The 18088-nt window shown below is 35.7% G+C and overlaps 1 protein-coding gene across 4 annotated transcripts in view; it reads right to left on the reverse strand.

Moving 5' to 3' along the window:
- The window catches only part of BRCC3 (BRCA1/BRCA2-containing complex subunit 3), a 170891-nt gene that overhangs the window by 135390 nt on the left and 17413 nt on the right, over window positions 1-18088 (reverse strand). For all 4 annotated transcript variants that reach the window (XM_077146683.1, XM_077146680.1, XM_077146679.1 and 1 more), the window contains 2 exons: window positions 11559-11679; window positions 7585-7671 (listed from right to left, as the gene is read on the reverse strand). In XM_077146683.1, the coding sequence (XP_077002798.1) occupies window positions 7585-7671; window positions 11559-11679 (208 nt within the window). The remainder of the gene's footprint in view (window positions 1-7584; window positions 7672-11558; window positions 11680-18088) is intronic.

An 18088-nucleotide genomic window follows, 5' to 3' on the forward strand; every position in this document is an offset into this window, starting at 1 on the left:
TTATCCAGGAAGGATCTGTGGCAAGTTCTTCCCTTGAAGTCATTCTTCCTTTCCTTCTCTGTCTCCTTCAGTCCAGAGTGGCAGTGGCTCTGTGCATACAAATCTTGCAAAAAAGTCATTGAATTCTACATGTAGTTTACAAGGGTCCAAACCATCAATTTCTGGTTTCTTTGTGCCCAGGAGTTCAGTTCTCAACAAAATACTATCAAACTGAATTGAATAGCACATTAAATAATTATCCATCATGATTATGTGGGATTTTTCCCAGAAATGCAAGGGTGTTTCCACATAAGAAAGTCAGTTAATGTGACACACCACACTAATGAAGGATAAAGAGTACATGACCATCTCAATTAATGTAGAAAAGGCATGTGACAAAATTCAGCACCCCTACTTGATAAAAACACTCAGAAAATGAAGAATAGATGAAGAAAAGCTCCTTAATATGAGAAAGGTCATATATGAAAAACCCACAGCTAGCATCCTCCTCAATGGTGAAACACTGAAGCTTTCCTCCCAAGATAACAAGGATTGTCCCACTGTTACTCAACATTATACTGGAAGTCCTAGCCAGAGCAATTAAGCAAGAAAAATAAATAAAAGGCATCCAAGTTGGAATGGAAGAAGTAAAACTGTACCTATCTGCAGATGGTTTAATCCTATATAGAGAGAACATATATGAAAATCCACAACAAAGCTACCAGAGCTAATAAACAAATTCAGTAAAGTAGGGGGATATAAGATCAACAAAGAAAAACCAGTGAGGCTTCTGTATGCAAGTAATAAACAATCTAAAGAGGAATTCAAGAAAACAATTCCTTTACAATAACAACTAAAAGAATCAAATATCTAGGAATAAATTTAACCAAGGATGTAAAGGATTTGTACTCAGAAAAAAAAACATTGCTGAAAGAAAATAAATTATACCTAAATAAATAGAAGGACATTCTGTATTCATGGATTAGAAGACTAAATATTAAGACATCAATTCTACTCAAAATGATTTACAGATTCAATGCAATCCCAATCAAAATTCCAGCAGTCTTATTTGAGAAGTAGAAAAGCCAATTTTAAACTCATATGGAAAGGGAAGTGGCCCCCCAATAGCCAAAACCAACTTGGATAGAATATCTGGTTAGAAGATCAATAAGGAAACAGAACACTTTAATGATATTATAAACCAACAGCAGCAAAATACACATTCTTTCCTAGTGTACCCAAAGTGAATCAGGCCAAGGTCTAGACTAAAGAGACCTTTAGTGGCAGCACTCCTGAACAATAGGCCATGATCAAAAATGTGACATGCTGGAAGAGAGGCAATTTCTCCAACACTTGAGTAGTGCACTCCAAGTCCTACTGCCTTTCTTCCAGCACTTTCTGTGTTCTATGTTAGAGGAGTTTGACAAGAACTACAACCCACCTGGCACTGCATTGTGGGGAGGAACTTTGGTAGTTATGTGAAACCAAATACTTCTACTTCTATCTGGGTCAGGTGGCCATTGTTCTGTTCAAGTCTGGTTAAAGCATGGACTATGTGATCCATACAAAAACAAGGACTGCAGCCTCAACTCCAAATACCAGAAACTTAAGTCCTCAGCCTTGCTAAGGGAACACCTTGATCTCTGAACCTTTATTGCATTGTTTTGTACAGGGCATTCTCTGTACTAGTTTGTTGTGGTTATAAAACAATTAGCAAAAACAGCCTACATTTGTATTTATTTTCTAATCCATACTTCTCCCTGTCCCATGTTTCTTCTTTCAAACAAAATAAAGCTGTTGGAGATGTGTTAAAAAAAAAACTGTGCAAACTCCTGAGATTCGTGAAATAGCTGGTGAAATAGCAGCTCTATTGAAATCACTTTTTTCTTTTGCAAACCATATATAGGTAAAATTTGCAGAAGTTCAATACATGTATGATGTGATATGATGTGACTTAACTACATTCCCATTGTCATAAATAACATTCCTACTTATCCAGTCAAAGGCACTGTAGAAAAGCCTAGGCTTCTTATTCATAGAAACCTTCGTTCAACTACTGGCTCTGCCAGTTACTAGCCATCTGACCTTGGATAAGTTATTTAACTCTAGCCTTAGCTCAGTTTTTCTCTTAAGCATTGCACACTCCTCATGATTTCTTGGGAAGTGTTCAAGTAGAGTGGTTGATAATGTCAAATGCTAGACAAGATGAGGACTTAGGAATGGCCACTAGGTTTCCAACATTCTTTAGCAAGGGCCACTTCAATAGAGTGATGGGGCTAGAAGCCAAACTAGAGTAGGGTGAGGAGTAGGTGAATGGTTAGAAAACGTAAGCATAGATAACTCTGAGCTCTGCTAAGAAGATGAGGGAAAGACATCTGCTATTTCAGTTTCATCAGCTACAAAAAAGTCTCAGCATGCAGCAGAGAAACCTTGGAGTCATCACCATAATTCTGTGATCAAAGGTAACTGTGACAATACAACTGACATATGCCTCCTGATGAGATGTACTGAGAAGGACCAGCATCACTACTGTGGTATTCCTGCCAGTGGGCATAGCATGAAGCCAGTCACAAGGGAACGGCAGATGAACACAAATTAAGGCGGGAGACCCGGGTTCAATTCCCGGCCCCTGCACTTCCCAAAAAACACACAAACAAGCAAACAAACAAAAACCAAAAAATTAAACAATTTCCTGCAAAGGATAGACTAAGCCTACTTAAAATTATGTCTCAGAGTCAGTCCCAGAGAACCTCTTTTGTTGTTCAGATGTAGCCTCTCTCTTTAAGTCAACTCAGCAGGTGAACTCACTGCCCTTCCCCTACGTGGGACATGATTCCCAGGGGTGTAAATGTCCATGGCAACATGGAACAGAAAGCCTGGGATAAGCCAGCATCCAGCATTAAGGGACTGAGAAAGCCTTCTTGACCAAACCAGGGAATAGAGAATGACACAAAATAAAGTTGTCAATGGCTGAGAGATTTCAGAGTCAAGACAGAGGTTATCCTGGAGGTTATTCTTATCCATTATACAGATATCCCTTTTTAGTTTATTTGTATTGGAGTGGCTGGAGGGAAGTACCTGAAACAGTTGAACTGTCTTCTAGTAGCCTTGATTCTTGAAGACAATTGTATAACTATATAGCTTTCACAATGCAACTGTGTGATTGTAAAAACCTTGTGTCTGTTGCTCCTTATATCCAGGAGTAAAAACTAAGGATAAAAATAAATATATAATGGGAGGATAAGGGGTAAAATAAATTTGGTAGATGGAAACACTAGTAATTAATAAGAGGGTGGGATAAGGGGTATGTTATATATGACTTTTTTCTTTTAATTTCTTTTTTTGGAGTGATACAAATATTTTAAAAAATGATCATGGTGATGAATACCCAACTATGTGATGATATTGTGAGCTATTGATTTTGCACCATGTATAGAAAGTTTGTATGTGAAGAATTCTCAATAAAAAAATTTAAAAAAATATTCAACAAATGGTGCGGCAATAACAGGATTCTCACATGGAAAAAGAATGAAGTATGACCCCGGCCATACAGCATATAAAAAAGAGGACAAATTAAGGGATATTCCATCTTCAAAAATGTCCATGTCATGAAAGATTTAAAATAGAAAAAAAAAAAGCTGAAGAACTGGTCCTAGATTGGATGCTAGATTGGAAAGAAAAAATTACTATAAAGGACAATATTGGGATATGTCTGTGTATATATAGATAAAGAGAGAATATAATAATGCAAATATGGCAAAAAGCGAACAATTGCTCAATTTAGTTTTTTATGTTATTCTCGCAATTTTGGTGTAACTTTAAAATTCTTTTAAGATAAAATTTTAATGTCATAGTGTGTATACTTTGCCTACATCACATACTCTGTCCCCTCCATCCATGTACTATCATTAAAAAACCTTTGCTTAGGTGTTTCTCCCTATGAGACTCAAAACTCTTTAAAAGCAACAAGACTGTTTTTCCCACAGAGCTATCATAGTGCCCAATGAAAACATTCACTTAATGCTATTTTGAAGGAATAAATTAAATTCTTAAAGTGGATTATTAAGCTTTCCTACTTCAATAGTGTTTCCATTCTTTCCCTACATATAAAACTGCTCTTTGTACATTTCATTGCTATGGAGGGGGACATAATTTAACATTCTTGTACTTTATTTACTTTGCCTTTTATTATTATATAATCACCCATCTTTACTCACTTATCCTTTTGTTGATGATATAACTTTTATTTTTTCCCCATACAGCTTAACCTAGACTTTTATTTTGTGTCCAAATATCTTGATTTGTAGTTTGTCTTTGATGACATCTTACTATTTTTTATCCCAGCGCTTCTATATTTATAGGTGTTTACCCAGTTTATATTTACCAATATGCATAATCTACTTGGACAACCATCATATTTCTTCCTTACCATTTCCCTTCAGTACTTATGCTTGTTCTTCTTCCCCATTACACTGTAAGGTCTATGATAGCAGGAACCATATTATTGAACATAGGTATTCCATGAATTTGTTGAAAAGTCATGTAATAAACCTTTTAAAATATGTTCAGAATAGTCTGAATAACCCACCTGCACTTAAACCTAATTCTCACTTGCCATTCTTTAACACAGCTTGGAATTCTTTTCTTAATAAATGTACTTATGTAATACTTAAAATCAACCTTCTTTTATTCATCATTCATTTTTTTCCTAAGGCTTGTAATATAGGGCTCCAGTTTGACTTAATTCTTGAAAGGTGCTCAGATTTGAGTTGTATGGTCAACAAATCTCCATAGGCTCTAGAGATCAATGACAATATATTCATTGTGAATGCCAGTTTGTTGGGAGATTTTTTTTCTCCAGTTGTACGCAATGTTACTACCTCAGGTAGTTTGAGCTCTCAGGCAAGAGACCTGATGTATCCTTATTGTTAATCCCTTGAATAATGTCTGTCTCCAACTTAGATATTTAATGGTATTTTGTCCTTGTCTTTTAGAATCTTGATCACAACCTTTGTTACATATTCTGTTACTTGTTCCTATAGCTTACCCAGTTAGGTATTATTATTTCCTCACAGGATTTCCATGCTCTACTCTCCAAATCAGGCTTTTTATTGAATTCTTTTCATTTGGTTACTTAATCATTTCATAACTTAATTTCATTTTTTCAGTTACATTTGCAGTATCCTTTTTTAGAAACCTGCCATCTGTTCCTGCTACATTGCAAACTGCTCCCCAGGTTCTTTTTACTGGCTTGAATCTTCTCACACTGAGAAGATAATTCAATTATACTCTGAATTCTGAACAATTTTGGGGTATTCTACTTCAGAGGCTGATAAAGCTTTTTTCCTGAGTTCTTAAGAAGCTTTTTTTTTTTACTGAAAAATTTTATCTTTTCCATTCTAGTTTATTACCATAGTGATAACAATTGTTCAAGAATATATGTACCAAACTTACTTTCAATAGAAGTCATTTCTTTCTGGCTTAGGTACTAGCATGGGAGAAATCTGAGACCAATCTGACTTTAGTTGTTGATGGTAACAAGAAAACAAGTTATTGCTTTTGGGTAAAAATTAGAAGCAATCAAGCAGTGGATTTATTTGGTAATATTAAAATTTTATAGGAACACATATATAGCTATAAAAGCAACCTTTATTGGGATATTAGTGAGCTGACTAAAGAAATGTGAATAAGGACTTTAATTTTAAAATAGTATTGTATCAGTGATACAGTCTTGATTTTGATAAATGACCATGGTTATGTAAGAGAATATGTTTGTGTTTAAGAAATATAGACTTAAGAGTATTTAGAGGTAAAGGGGAATCATGGTTGCAACTTACTCCTGAATACTTCAGGAAAAAAATATATACATACACATATATACATATATGTAGAGAGAGAACAATACAGCAAATGTTTTAAAATGTTAACATTTGACAAGTCTGGGGGGAGGGATTCAGGAATTCTTTGAACTACTTGAACTTCAAGTCTGAAATTACATCAAAACAAAAGTTTGAAACACCTTTATTATTGTTATTACAAGTTCTAATGGCAAACCTTTTCTTTTTCCATTGAAATAACTGTTTTGATAATACAGTCTTTGCTAATAAAGGATATCTTACGCATGCCACTATTACTTTACAGCAGATCTGGTAAATTACTGTCAGGAAAAAACAGTGCAATTCTATCACCCCCCTTATTCTGCATCAATGGTATTTAACTAGAATTCCTTGATGGACTTTTTCACAATCTAGGAATGGGATCTGGGAAAGTGTATGTGTTATGTTTGTGTGTGTGTATACAATCACATACAGAAAAATGTATGGCTCTTCAAATGTATAGTTTGATAAGTTCTGACAGATATTTAACCAAAATCCCAGTCATATATATACATCTCCATCATCCCAGTCCAAGTTCCTCATCCTCACGAGCATAATTCTTCATAGGGGCTGTACTAGGATGATTAGCAGCATCCCTGACCTCCACCCACTAGATTCCAGGAGCAGCTACCCCCATCCCCACCATGACAATCAAAAGTTACTCCAGAGACTGCCGAATCTCATCTGGGGAGCAGAATCGCCCCCAGTAAAGAATCCTTCTGCTCAGATGCAACCACTACTTTGATTTCTATCATCATAAATTAATTTCAGGCAGGTATATTTTTCAAAAACTTCCCCAGGTGATTCTAAAAAACATTGTTTCCCACTATTACCATAGATACAGGAGCACTCATCTATTATCAAAGTTTAAGACTGTGCTGCTATTTTTCTTTTTGCATTCATATCACAGTGTAAAGGAATAGAGAGTTTGCTATCAATTCAAGCCTCTATGCCGAGAAAGAGTTCATCACCATGGAAAGAGTACAGACTTGGGGGTTGGACATGGGTTTAGAGCTAGTTCTACCACCTACTTAATCTGAGCCTCTGTTTACTCCTCAGTAAAATGGGAAGAAGATCTCTAATTCACAGTTTATTGTGGGGAATAGATGAGAAAACATTTGTAAATCATTAGCCTAGTGCCTGGCACACAGTTAAGTGCTCAGGAATATTCATCCACTCTCCACAAGTAAAGTACTTCTTTCAAGAGAAGCAGGTAGAGACAAAAATAAGGATGATTCTGGAAAGGAGGTAAAGATAAAATGAAAGAAAACAATTTAGTTACATTATACTATTAGAGGAGTGATAAAGTAGGTTGAGAGACCCAACAGGTAGGATGTACTATGTGTAAAGCAGATTTCAACAATTAACTTCATAAAATTTCACCCTTAACACACTGAGTCTTCAGAATGGAAATTTACTAAAAAGTGGCTTTCAGTAACTTTAAGTTGAAGTTTAATATTTTTAATATCAGCCAATTACCAGGCTTTACTTAGTCTTGGTTTCCTATTACAGAGTCAAAATGAAGTGCTGAAATTTTACTTCTCGCTATTAAAAATAATCAATATAACATATACAATTACTTTTAAAACATGGCCAAATTATATCACAATAAGAAACCTGTTTCAGGATGGTAAAATTTTGGTTTTATAACATCACAGCCTATGTACTGAATAAGTAAAAATGCTATTATGTCTACGAACAGTAACCACTGCAACCCCATAATACTTACCAACATGTGAAGGCCAAACAGTTATATGAGGATGGGAATGATACCAGCCCACAACTCTCATGGGGCGACCTGTTAGTTCAGCCAACCTGTGTGTCTGTCAAGGTATTTTCAAAACGTGAGATCAAAATCTGTGATGCTAATAAGGGCTCAAGAAGCATTTTGAGATTTAAAATAAACCTATTATAATTTAATGTCAACAAAAGAATGAAATCAAGTAAATGTTCAGAATTTCCCAGGATGCCCATTTAAGGTCAAAGATTTTTTCTTTTAAATCCATACGGTTTCCATTACCTTACATAATTAGTTACATCCTATTAATCCAATTTACTTTAATTTTTGATTAACACTCAAATTTGTGCTATCTAAAAAAAAGGTCATCAAAATCTACAAAAATCACTTACATTAACTTGAGTAATCTTCTATTCTCTTTCCTGTTCCACCCTACTCCCATTTTTGAAAAAGAAATACAAGATTTTTTTTATTCATGTGATATTTCTCTAACAAGCTGCCAATGTCAACATTGCAACTATTGTAATTTTCAGACACCAGATGAACAAAGACACCCATTTTCATCTCATTTGTCTAGAAATACTTTCAAAAGGATATTTTCCTCCTCTGTTGTAGAAGTAAAAATTTTCAATCATTCTGTCTTAGCTTCTAACTTGAGTGTATTACTCAGAGATGCTGTTCACTAAGATTGCTGTTAATATCAGAATATACTGCCATTACCTCTGTAAAATGCTGATTTGTCTTCCTGCAGATTACATATGTGGGACACGATGATTCTTTCTATATAACTAAGTCTGAGAAATAATAGTTTTTTAATAAATTCTTATTTTCAAATGTCAGGGGAAATTAAAATGCTTTAACCTCATTTCCTCATCTGCAGACTGGAGGAAATGCTACTTCACACAGTAGAGAGGATTAAATGACATAATCCTGGCAAGGTTTTGAGCACAATGCCTGGCATGTAGTAAATGCTCAGTTAATTGTAATTGTAATGCAATAGCATGCAGGTGCACGGGTGGTTCAGTGGTAGAATGCTCACCTTTCATGCTGGAGAACCGGGTTCAATTCCCAGATCATGCACCCCCAAAAAAAAAAAAGCAATAGCATGCAACAGTGTATCCAGCCATTACCCCATTTGACAAATAGACTATTTACAGTTTAAAGTTATAAAATCACAATAATAAACATCTTTTATACAATTATGTTCTTGGAATTTTATTTTATCAAAATGTGTTTATTTTTTAAATATCCATTAATGGGCTTTCTATTTCTGGCCAAAATGGAGTAACAGCGACTAGCTATACCATTCTGCGTAAAACAAACCAAAAAACTGGACAACAGATATTAAACAACAATGTTCAAGACACTGGACACCATGCAAGGAAGAACAGTAGATGGGAAACAAACAAGGTAACCCTCAACTATCCCAGATCACTGCCCTGAGAAAGATTCCAGGCCATGGAGCAGGGAAGTAAACTAGAGCAAAGCTGAGCAGACTCCAAGTTAAGGAGAAGGAACTGAGAGTTGGGGTGGCTGGAGTTTGCAGGGCAGGGTACCAGAGAGAAGACAGCTAGAGAGAAAGAACCCTGGAGATCTGCAGAGAGTCCTGGTGCTGAGTCCTGACCAATACACACATACAGGTCAACTCCCCAAGGCCAGGGAAAGGACCACCCAAAGGATGGAAGGGGACCATGCCGGGTGCTCAGCCTGGACAGGGACTAGCGGCTGCCCCCACCCGCCAGAATGGAAACCCTGACAAGTCAGGAGGCACCAGGGAGAGTGCTCGGAGGGGTCCTGCCTCAGTAGTGTGGAAAATGTAATCCTACACTAAAAGCTACTCTGGTCTCACCAAGCAAGTTGTAAAAACAACTCAAAAGGATGCAACTGTTCCCAAGTGACTTAACAGCATCTCAGAAAAAGGCTCAAGAATATGTTTAGGAATACAAAATTATCCAGCTCCCAGGGTAAAGTATGTAATATCTGACATCCAATCAAGCATTACCAGGCATGTAAAAAAACATGAAAACATAACCCATAACAAGGAGAACAGATTAATGGTTGTAAGGGTTAGGAATGGAAAGGGGGAATTGGGGGAGAATGGGAGGGGCGAGTAGGGGTGTGTGACTGTAAAGGAGTAGCAAGTGGGAAATCTTTGTGGAGATGGCTAGTTCTGTGTCTCAACTGCAGTGGTGCTGACATGAAATCTACACATGTGATAAGATAGCAGAGAAGTACACATATTGTATCAATGTCAATTTCCTGGTTTTCATAATGTACTCTAGTTATATAAGATGTAAACTTCAGGAGTCTGGGTAAAGAATACAGGGGACCTTTCTACTACTTGTGCAACTTCCTATGACTCTGTAATTATATCACAATAAAGAGTTTAAGAAAAGATACAAAAAGCACACACTATAAAAGGAGACTATGATAAATATGATTATATAAAAAAATTTTAAGTTGATTTGGAAAAAACATGTCATAAACAAACAGGGAAAATTGCTGTTCTTATGAAGAGTTAATTTTCTTGTATAGAAAGTACCTTAAATTCTTAAGGAAAAGATTTCAAGTGAACAGAAAAACAGGCAAAGGAAATAAGATAATTCACAAAAAAAACCCACAAATTATTCTTGAAATGAAAACCTGATCAAGTTTACACATGTAAGAAAAATGCAAATTAAAGTTGTAAGATGATATAAGATAAAATTTTTTGCCACTCAGAGATTAGGTGAGGGGAAAGGGAAAAAGGCACTCTTGCACATTGCTAGAGTGTACATTGGTAAAATATCTATAGCTATAAGAACATATAACTTTTCCCCAGCAATTCTATCTCTAGGAATTGATTCTACAGATATACTCACACATTTGTGAAATGTGTGTACAAGGTTCTTCACTGCAGCACTATCTGTAAAAGATTACAAACAACCTAAATCTGTACATGAAGATAAGCAAAATAAATGATGGCACATGCATACAATGCCATATTTGCAGTCATCAGAATGAGGCAGCTCTATAAACTAATATAGACAATTTTCAAGATACTCTGTTGGTGAAAAAAGATGACCACTGTATGTCATAAGCTATCATATGCATTAAACACTGTTTTAAAGGAAAATATTCATATATGTTTCTTATGCATAGAATATATGTCAGGATATAGGAAATGCTGATTAACAATCATCTCTCTGGGGAGAGATAGTGAGAGAACTGAGGGACAGAGGTTGGAAAAAAAATCATTTTTTTGTATACTTTTTGTATCTTTTGAATTTTATATCATGTATGTACATTACCTATTCTTAAAAATTACCTTTTAGTTGGCTATAAGATTAACTTGATCTAAAAGAACAATAAATTACTAAAACAACTGATACAAATTTAACTTGTTTTAGCTGAATTAGAGTCCAGATAATAGGAAACAAATGCCCTATTTGATTTTTTTTCGGATATTATATATATATATGTATATATATATACATATACATATATATATATATATAATGGAATATTGCATTCAGTTCTCAGCATTGTGTATTTTAAAGCCGGAGTCCCAGAAGAGAATCTCTCCAAAGGATAATGATAATGAAAGGCCTAAAAATTAAATGTAATTAGGAAAACTGTAAGGGCAGGGAAATGGAAAGGGGGTGGTGTGAGGAATAGGGAGGAAGATGGAGGGGACTCCTCATCGAGCTCACTGTCATGGGATCTGACCGTGGGATCTTTTAACATTTAGGAGCAGGAATGTTAGAAATTCTGGATTATTCCAATAAAAGTCACTCAAAAGAAGAGAAAGAGAGAAGCTCTGATTAACTAACCAATTGGATTTTAGGGACAAATATGAAAACTGAGAAACAGTCACCTGAAAGAAAATTCATGAAACCACCTAAAGAAGGATGATGGAGGTAAGCAGGACAATGTGGCTCAAAGCCCCAGAGCATGTAAAAGCTTCTTATTGACTAATAAGGATATCTCCGCCTCTGTTGAAGCTGCAGACAGCTGCTCTGGAGAAATTTCCACTCGGTCCTTCCTCTTATCAGAACGTCGCAAGATGATGACAGAATGAATGTGAACAATTTTCACAGTGTCAACCTAAGGAAAATCCATAGAAATGGTTACTTCTGTCTTTCTCCAAAAACACAGCTCCCTTCAATTAGTGTTACATTTTATTATATTATCAGAGTAAAGATTCCACTTTAGAAAATTGCATTAATAATCAAAGTAAATATATCCAACCTCAACATATGTTTCAGAAATAAAAATATATGAAGGCTAATATTTAGATCAAGGAAGGATTTTTGGATGATCAATTAATAATTATTTGCTTTATAACTACATGTAAGATACCGTGTCTCACAAAGGAATACAAGTCAGAGTTCCTGACTTCCATGTACTAACAATCTGGTTGAGCAGCAAGTAGTTTACATAAAAACACACAAACACGACGTAGTAAATAAATGCTATAGGAACTCAGAGGAAAGTAGTCACTTAGATAAGAACAAAATCGAAGATGAGAAAAGCTGATGAGATTAACTATATATGTAAATTTTTTGTAGGTATCAAATGGGTATATGGCATGAGCTATGGAGGTAGAATACTGTGAGTGAGGTGTTTGGGAGACAAGTCGACTAACTTGTGTAGAATACAGAGTCTGAGGTGAAATTGTAGTGGTAAAGCTATAAGAAAGATGGTTTGTGTGAGAATGTACAGGGCCTTGAATGCCAAGCTAAGATTTACAGAATGAACTGGAGAGAAAGAAATTATTTCAAATAGCCTAGATATGAAGTAATTGATAAAGTATTAGACTAAATATATGACAGAGAAGATGGAAAGAAACAGATTTGAAGTCTATTAAGAATTAAGAATCCATAAGATTTGGTAGCTTATGGGCCATGGGTGATGGAGGACAGGGAACTAAAATTTCAAGCTTAGGTTGGAAACTAGGTGGAACATAGGACGCAGACCTAAGTTTAGAAATGATCAGGAAGGAAGAAAGATGAGCTCATTTTCAGATGTGATGAACGAAAATAAGAGGATATGCTATTTTTATTTTTTATTTTTTGGATTTTTAAAAAATAATTTATTATTCCAGTAACTTATATACAGTCTAACATTCCCCATTTTAACCACATTCATATATATTTCAGTTCTATTAATTACATCCACAATGTAATTCACCACCATCCGTTACCAAATATTTCCACTGTTAATTGGAACTCTCTGCAATTTAAACCTTAACTCCCTATTTCCTATCCCCACCTCATCCCCTGGTAACCTACATTCTAGATTCTGACTCCATGAGGGATATGCAATTTTTAGAAGGCAGGTGTGATTATATCTTAGGATAAAAGAAAACCAGAGGGGAAAATCTATGAAGCTTTTATGAGTAGACACAAAAGGCAAGGAATACTGTGGAGAGAGACGAAGCAAATGCTAATACCAAAAGCTGACTGTTCTTTTTTTTTTTAATTTATTTATTAATTTAAAAAATTAACAAACCAAATAAAACATCAACATATATAATCAGTAATTCACAATATCATCACTTAGTTGCATATTCATCATTTCTTAGAACATTTGCATTAATTCAGAAAAAGAAATAAAAAGACAACAGAAAAATAAAACGAACACAGAAAAGAAAAAAAAGATTACACCTACCATACCCCTTACCCCTCGCTTTCATTGATCACTAGCATTTCAAACTAAATTTATTTTAGCATTTGTTCCCCCATCATTCATTTTTATTCCATATGTTCTACTCTGTTGACAAGGTAGATAAAAGGAGCATCAGATACAAAGGTTTTCATAATCACAGTCACATTGTGAAAGCTATATCATTATTCATTCATCCTCAAGAAACATGGCTACTGGAACACAGCTCTACATTTTCAGGCAGTTCCCTCCAGCCTCTCCATTACATCTTTTTTTTTTTTTTCAGAAAGTAGACTCGGGACATTCCCACTCCATGTCCTCCCTCTGACTCTTTTTTTTTAAAATTTATTTATTAATTTAAAAAATAAACAAAATAAAACAACATACATAATCAGTAATTCACAATATCATCACTTAGTTGCATATTCATCATTTCTTAGAACATTTGCATTAACTCAGAAAAAGAAACAAAAAGACAACAGAAAAAGAAATAAAACAAACACAGGAAAGAAAAAAAAAAAAGATTATACCTACCATACCCCTTACCCCTTGCCTTCATTGATCTTTAAACTAAATTTATTTTAGCATTTGTTTCCCCATCATTCATTTTTTTTTTACATATACAATCGGTAATTCTTAATATCATCACATAGTTGCATATTCATCATTTCTTAGAACATTTGCATCAATTTAGAAAAAGAAATAAAAAGACAACAGAAAAAGAAATAAAATGATAACAGAGAAAAAAAAGATTATACATACCATACCCCTTACCGCTCACTTTCATTTACCACTAGCATTTCAAACTAAATTTATTTTAACATTTGTTCCCCCTATTATTTATTTTTATTCCATATGTTCTACTCTTCTGCTGATATAGTAGCTAAAAGGAGCATCAGACACAAGGTTTTCACATTCGCAGAGTCTCACTGTGAAAGCTATATCATTGTTCAATCATCATCAAGAAACATGGCTACTGGAACACAGCTCTACATTTTCAGGCACTTCCCTCCAGCCTCTCCACTACATCTTGAACAACAAGGTGATATCTACTTAATGCGTAAGAATAACGTCCAGGATAACCTCTCAACTCTGTTTGGAATCTCTCAGCCATTGACACTTAGTCTCATTTCACTCTTCCCTATTTGGTCGAGAAGGTTCTCTCAATCCCTTGATGTTAATTCTCAGCTCATTCTAGGGTTTTTTCTCGGTCCCTTGATGCTGAGTCTCAGCTCATTCCAGGATCTTTGTCCCACGTTGCCAGGAAGGTTCACATCCCTGGGAGTCATGTCCCACGCAGAGAGGGGAAGGGTGGTGAGACTGCTCATGGTGTTGGCTGGAGAGAGAGGCCACATCTGAGCAACAAAAGAGGCTCTCTTGGGGGTGACGCTTAGGCCTAAATTTTAAGTAGACTTGACCTATCCTTTGTGGGGTTAAGTTTCATGTGAACAAACCCCAAGCCTGGGGGCTCAGCCTATAGCTTTGGTTGTCCACACTGCTTGTGAGAATATCAAGAATTCAACTTGGGGAAGTTGAATTTCTCCCCACTCTCACCATTCCCTGAAGGGGGCTTGCAAATACCTTTCCAGTCACTGATCAAATCACTCTGGGATTCATCGGGGCATCACTCTGGACAAACCAACAAAATCTCATATGCTACCTGAGATTCCAAGTACTTATGACATTCACTCAAACTATCTACATGAGTTATATTAGGAAATGCTCCAGTCAAAATATAAATTTTGTACCAAATAAACATTTTTTGCTTTAGTCTCACACATAAGGTGACATTTTAAAGTATTAATTATCATCTATTTTCAGCACCCTGCAATAATGACATTCCTTTGTTCTTCCTCATGCAAAAACATTTTTAAAATTTGTACATTGTACATTTCACTATTATTATACATGCTAGGCATTCCTAGATTATACCATCTTGATCTTTACCATCTATCTTTCTTTCTGATTTCATTTATGTCCCCAGTCCTCCTTCCTTTATCATTCTCACATGCAGGTTCATTCAGTGTTTTAACATAATTACATTACTGTTAGGTAGTATTGTGCTGTCTATATCTGAGATTTTATATTCAGTCCTGTTGCACAAGCTGTATCCCTTCAGCTCCGATCACCCAATATCTCACCCTATTTCTATCTCCTGATGGTCTCTGTTACCAAGGAAATATTCTAAGTTTATTCACTAATGTCAGTTCATGTCAGTGAGACCATACAGTATTTGTCCTTTTGTTTCTGGCTAATCACACTCAGCATAATGTCCTTAAGGTCCATTCATGTTGTTACATACTTCATAACTTTATTCTGTCTTACAGCTGCATAATATTCCATCTTATGTAAATGTCACAGTTTGTTTAGTCAACTGTCTGTTGATGGACATTTTGGCTGTTTCCATCACTTGGTAATTGTTAATATTGCTGCTATAAACATGTAAATGTCCATTTGTGTCCTTGGCCTCGTGACCTTTGAGTAGAGACAGCATATACATGGGTCCTGTTTTTTAAAACCATTCTGCCAGACTATGTCTTTTGATTGGAGAGTTTAATCCATTAACATTCAGTGTTATTACTGTATGGGTAGTACTTTCTTCTACTATTTTGCCTTCTGGATTTTATATGTCATATCTAATTTTCCTTCCTTTTACCTTTACTCAGTCTTCCTTTCTACACTCTTCTCCACACCTCTCTCTTCTGTCTTCGTATCTGTCTCTAGTGTTCCCTTTAGTATTTCTTGCAGAGCTGGTCTCTTGGTCTCAAATTCTCTCAGTGATTTTTTGTCTGAAAATGTTTTCATTTCTCCCTCATTTTTGAAGGACAATTTTGCTGGATATAGAATTCTTGGTTGGCAGTTTTTCTCTTTTAATAATTTAAATATACTATCCCAGTGTCTTCTCGCCTCCATGGTTTCTGCTGAGAGATCTGTGCATAGTCTTATTGGGCTTCCCTTGTATGTGATGGATTGCTTTTCTCTTGCTGCCCCATCATTTATTTTTATTCCATATGTTCTACTCCTTTGTTGACAAGGTAGATAAAAGGAGCATCAGACACAAGGTTTTCACAATCACACAGTCACATTGTGACAGCTGTATCATTATTCAATCATTCTCAAGAAACATGGCTACTGGAACACAGCTCTACATTTTCAGGCAGTTCCCTCCAGCCTCTCCATTACATCTTGAATAACAAGATGATATCTACTTGATGCATAAGAATAACCTCCAGGATAACCTCTCGACTCTGTTTGCAATCTCTCAGCCATTGACTTTGTCTCATTTCACTCTTCCCCCTTTTGGTTGAGAAGGTTTTCTCAATCCCTTGATGCTAAGTCTCAGCTCATTCTAGGGTTTTTCTCAATCCCTTGATGCTCAGTCTCAGGTCACTCTAGGATCTCTGTCCCACGTTGCCAGGAAGGTCCACACCCCTGGGAGTCATGTCCCATGTAGACAGGGGAAGGGTGGTGAGATTGCTTGTTGCGTTGGCTGGAGAGAGAGGCCGCATCTGAGCAACAAAAGAGGCTGTCTTAGAGGTGACTCTTAGGCCCAAATTTTACGTAGACTTGACCTATCCTTTGTGGGGTTAAGTTTCATATGAATAAACCCGAAGACTGGGGGCTCAGCCTATAGCTTTGGTTGTCCACACTGCTTGTGAGAATATCAAGAATTCAACTTGGGGAAGTTGCATTTCTCCCTGTTCTCACCATTCCCTCAAGGGGACTTTGCAAATACTTTTCCACACACTGATCGAATCACTCTGGGATTCATTGGGGCATCACTCTGGACAAACCAACAAAATCTCATGTCCTACCTGAGATTCCAAGTACTTATGGTGTTCATCAAACTATCTACATAAGTTATATTAGGAAATGCTCTAGTCAAAATATAAATTTTGTAACAAACATTTTTTGCTTTAGTCTCACACATAAGGTGGCATTTTAAAATATTAATTACCATCTATTTTCAGCACCCTGCAATAATGACATTCCTTTGTTCTTCCTCATGCAAAAACACTTTTAAAATTTGTACATTTAGTCACTATTATTATACACTCTAGGCATTCCTAGACTATACCATCTCAATCTTTAACATCTATCTTTCTTTCTGATTTCATTTATGGCTGACTGTTCTTTTAATTATACTCTTTCCTCCCAAAAACAAAAAGCTATCCAAGTGATAACCCATTAAAAAGCAAATATGAATAGCTCTGCATAGCTTCTCAAAAGATTGTGATTCTTACATTACTCAACTCCTTGCAGTTTCTGGTACACAGTGTGGTCCTGTTTCCTGCCTCTGCCTTCAAGGTCTTGCAGCCTTTATTCACCTGGTGATCTCTTTTACATCCTTTAAATTCCATGACCATCGGAGAGAATTAATCCTTCTCCTGTACACATGACTTCTTTGATAAACACACATGCATCTTTCAGATAGAGCATATATTATATTGTATTCTATTTATTCACATAGTTTTTTCCCCTACTAAACTGTAAAGCCTTAAGGACAGGGATTATATTTTAATTATGTTTTGTTATCCCCAGCAACCAACACACTGTCTGGCAGGATCACACTACACAATAAATGTTTGAAGTACAAGGTAATAATCTTTTCTATAACAGTTATTGAAAGCTATTATGTTTATATTAGAGCACTGAGAATTATAAACTAAAATAAAAATTTTAAAAACATAAGGTTGAAGGGCCTCCACTTCAGAGCATGAAGAGCAGCTTGAGGCTGATCAATACTCCTACCAAGAACTAGAAAAACCAGGAAAAAATAGCAAAAATACCTGTTTAATGACATCAGAAAGCTGTTGAAGCAATGAGAACTACAAGGGCCAGGATTCTG

Source organism: Tamandua tetradactyla, chromosome X (genome assembly GCF_023851605.1).
Source record: "Tamandua tetradactyla isolate mTamTet1 chromosome X, mTamTet1.pri, whole genome shotgun sequence".
Taxonomy (NCBI): domain Eukaryota; kingdom Metazoa; phylum Chordata; class Mammalia; order Pilosa; family Myrmecophagidae; genus Tamandua; species Tamandua tetradactyla.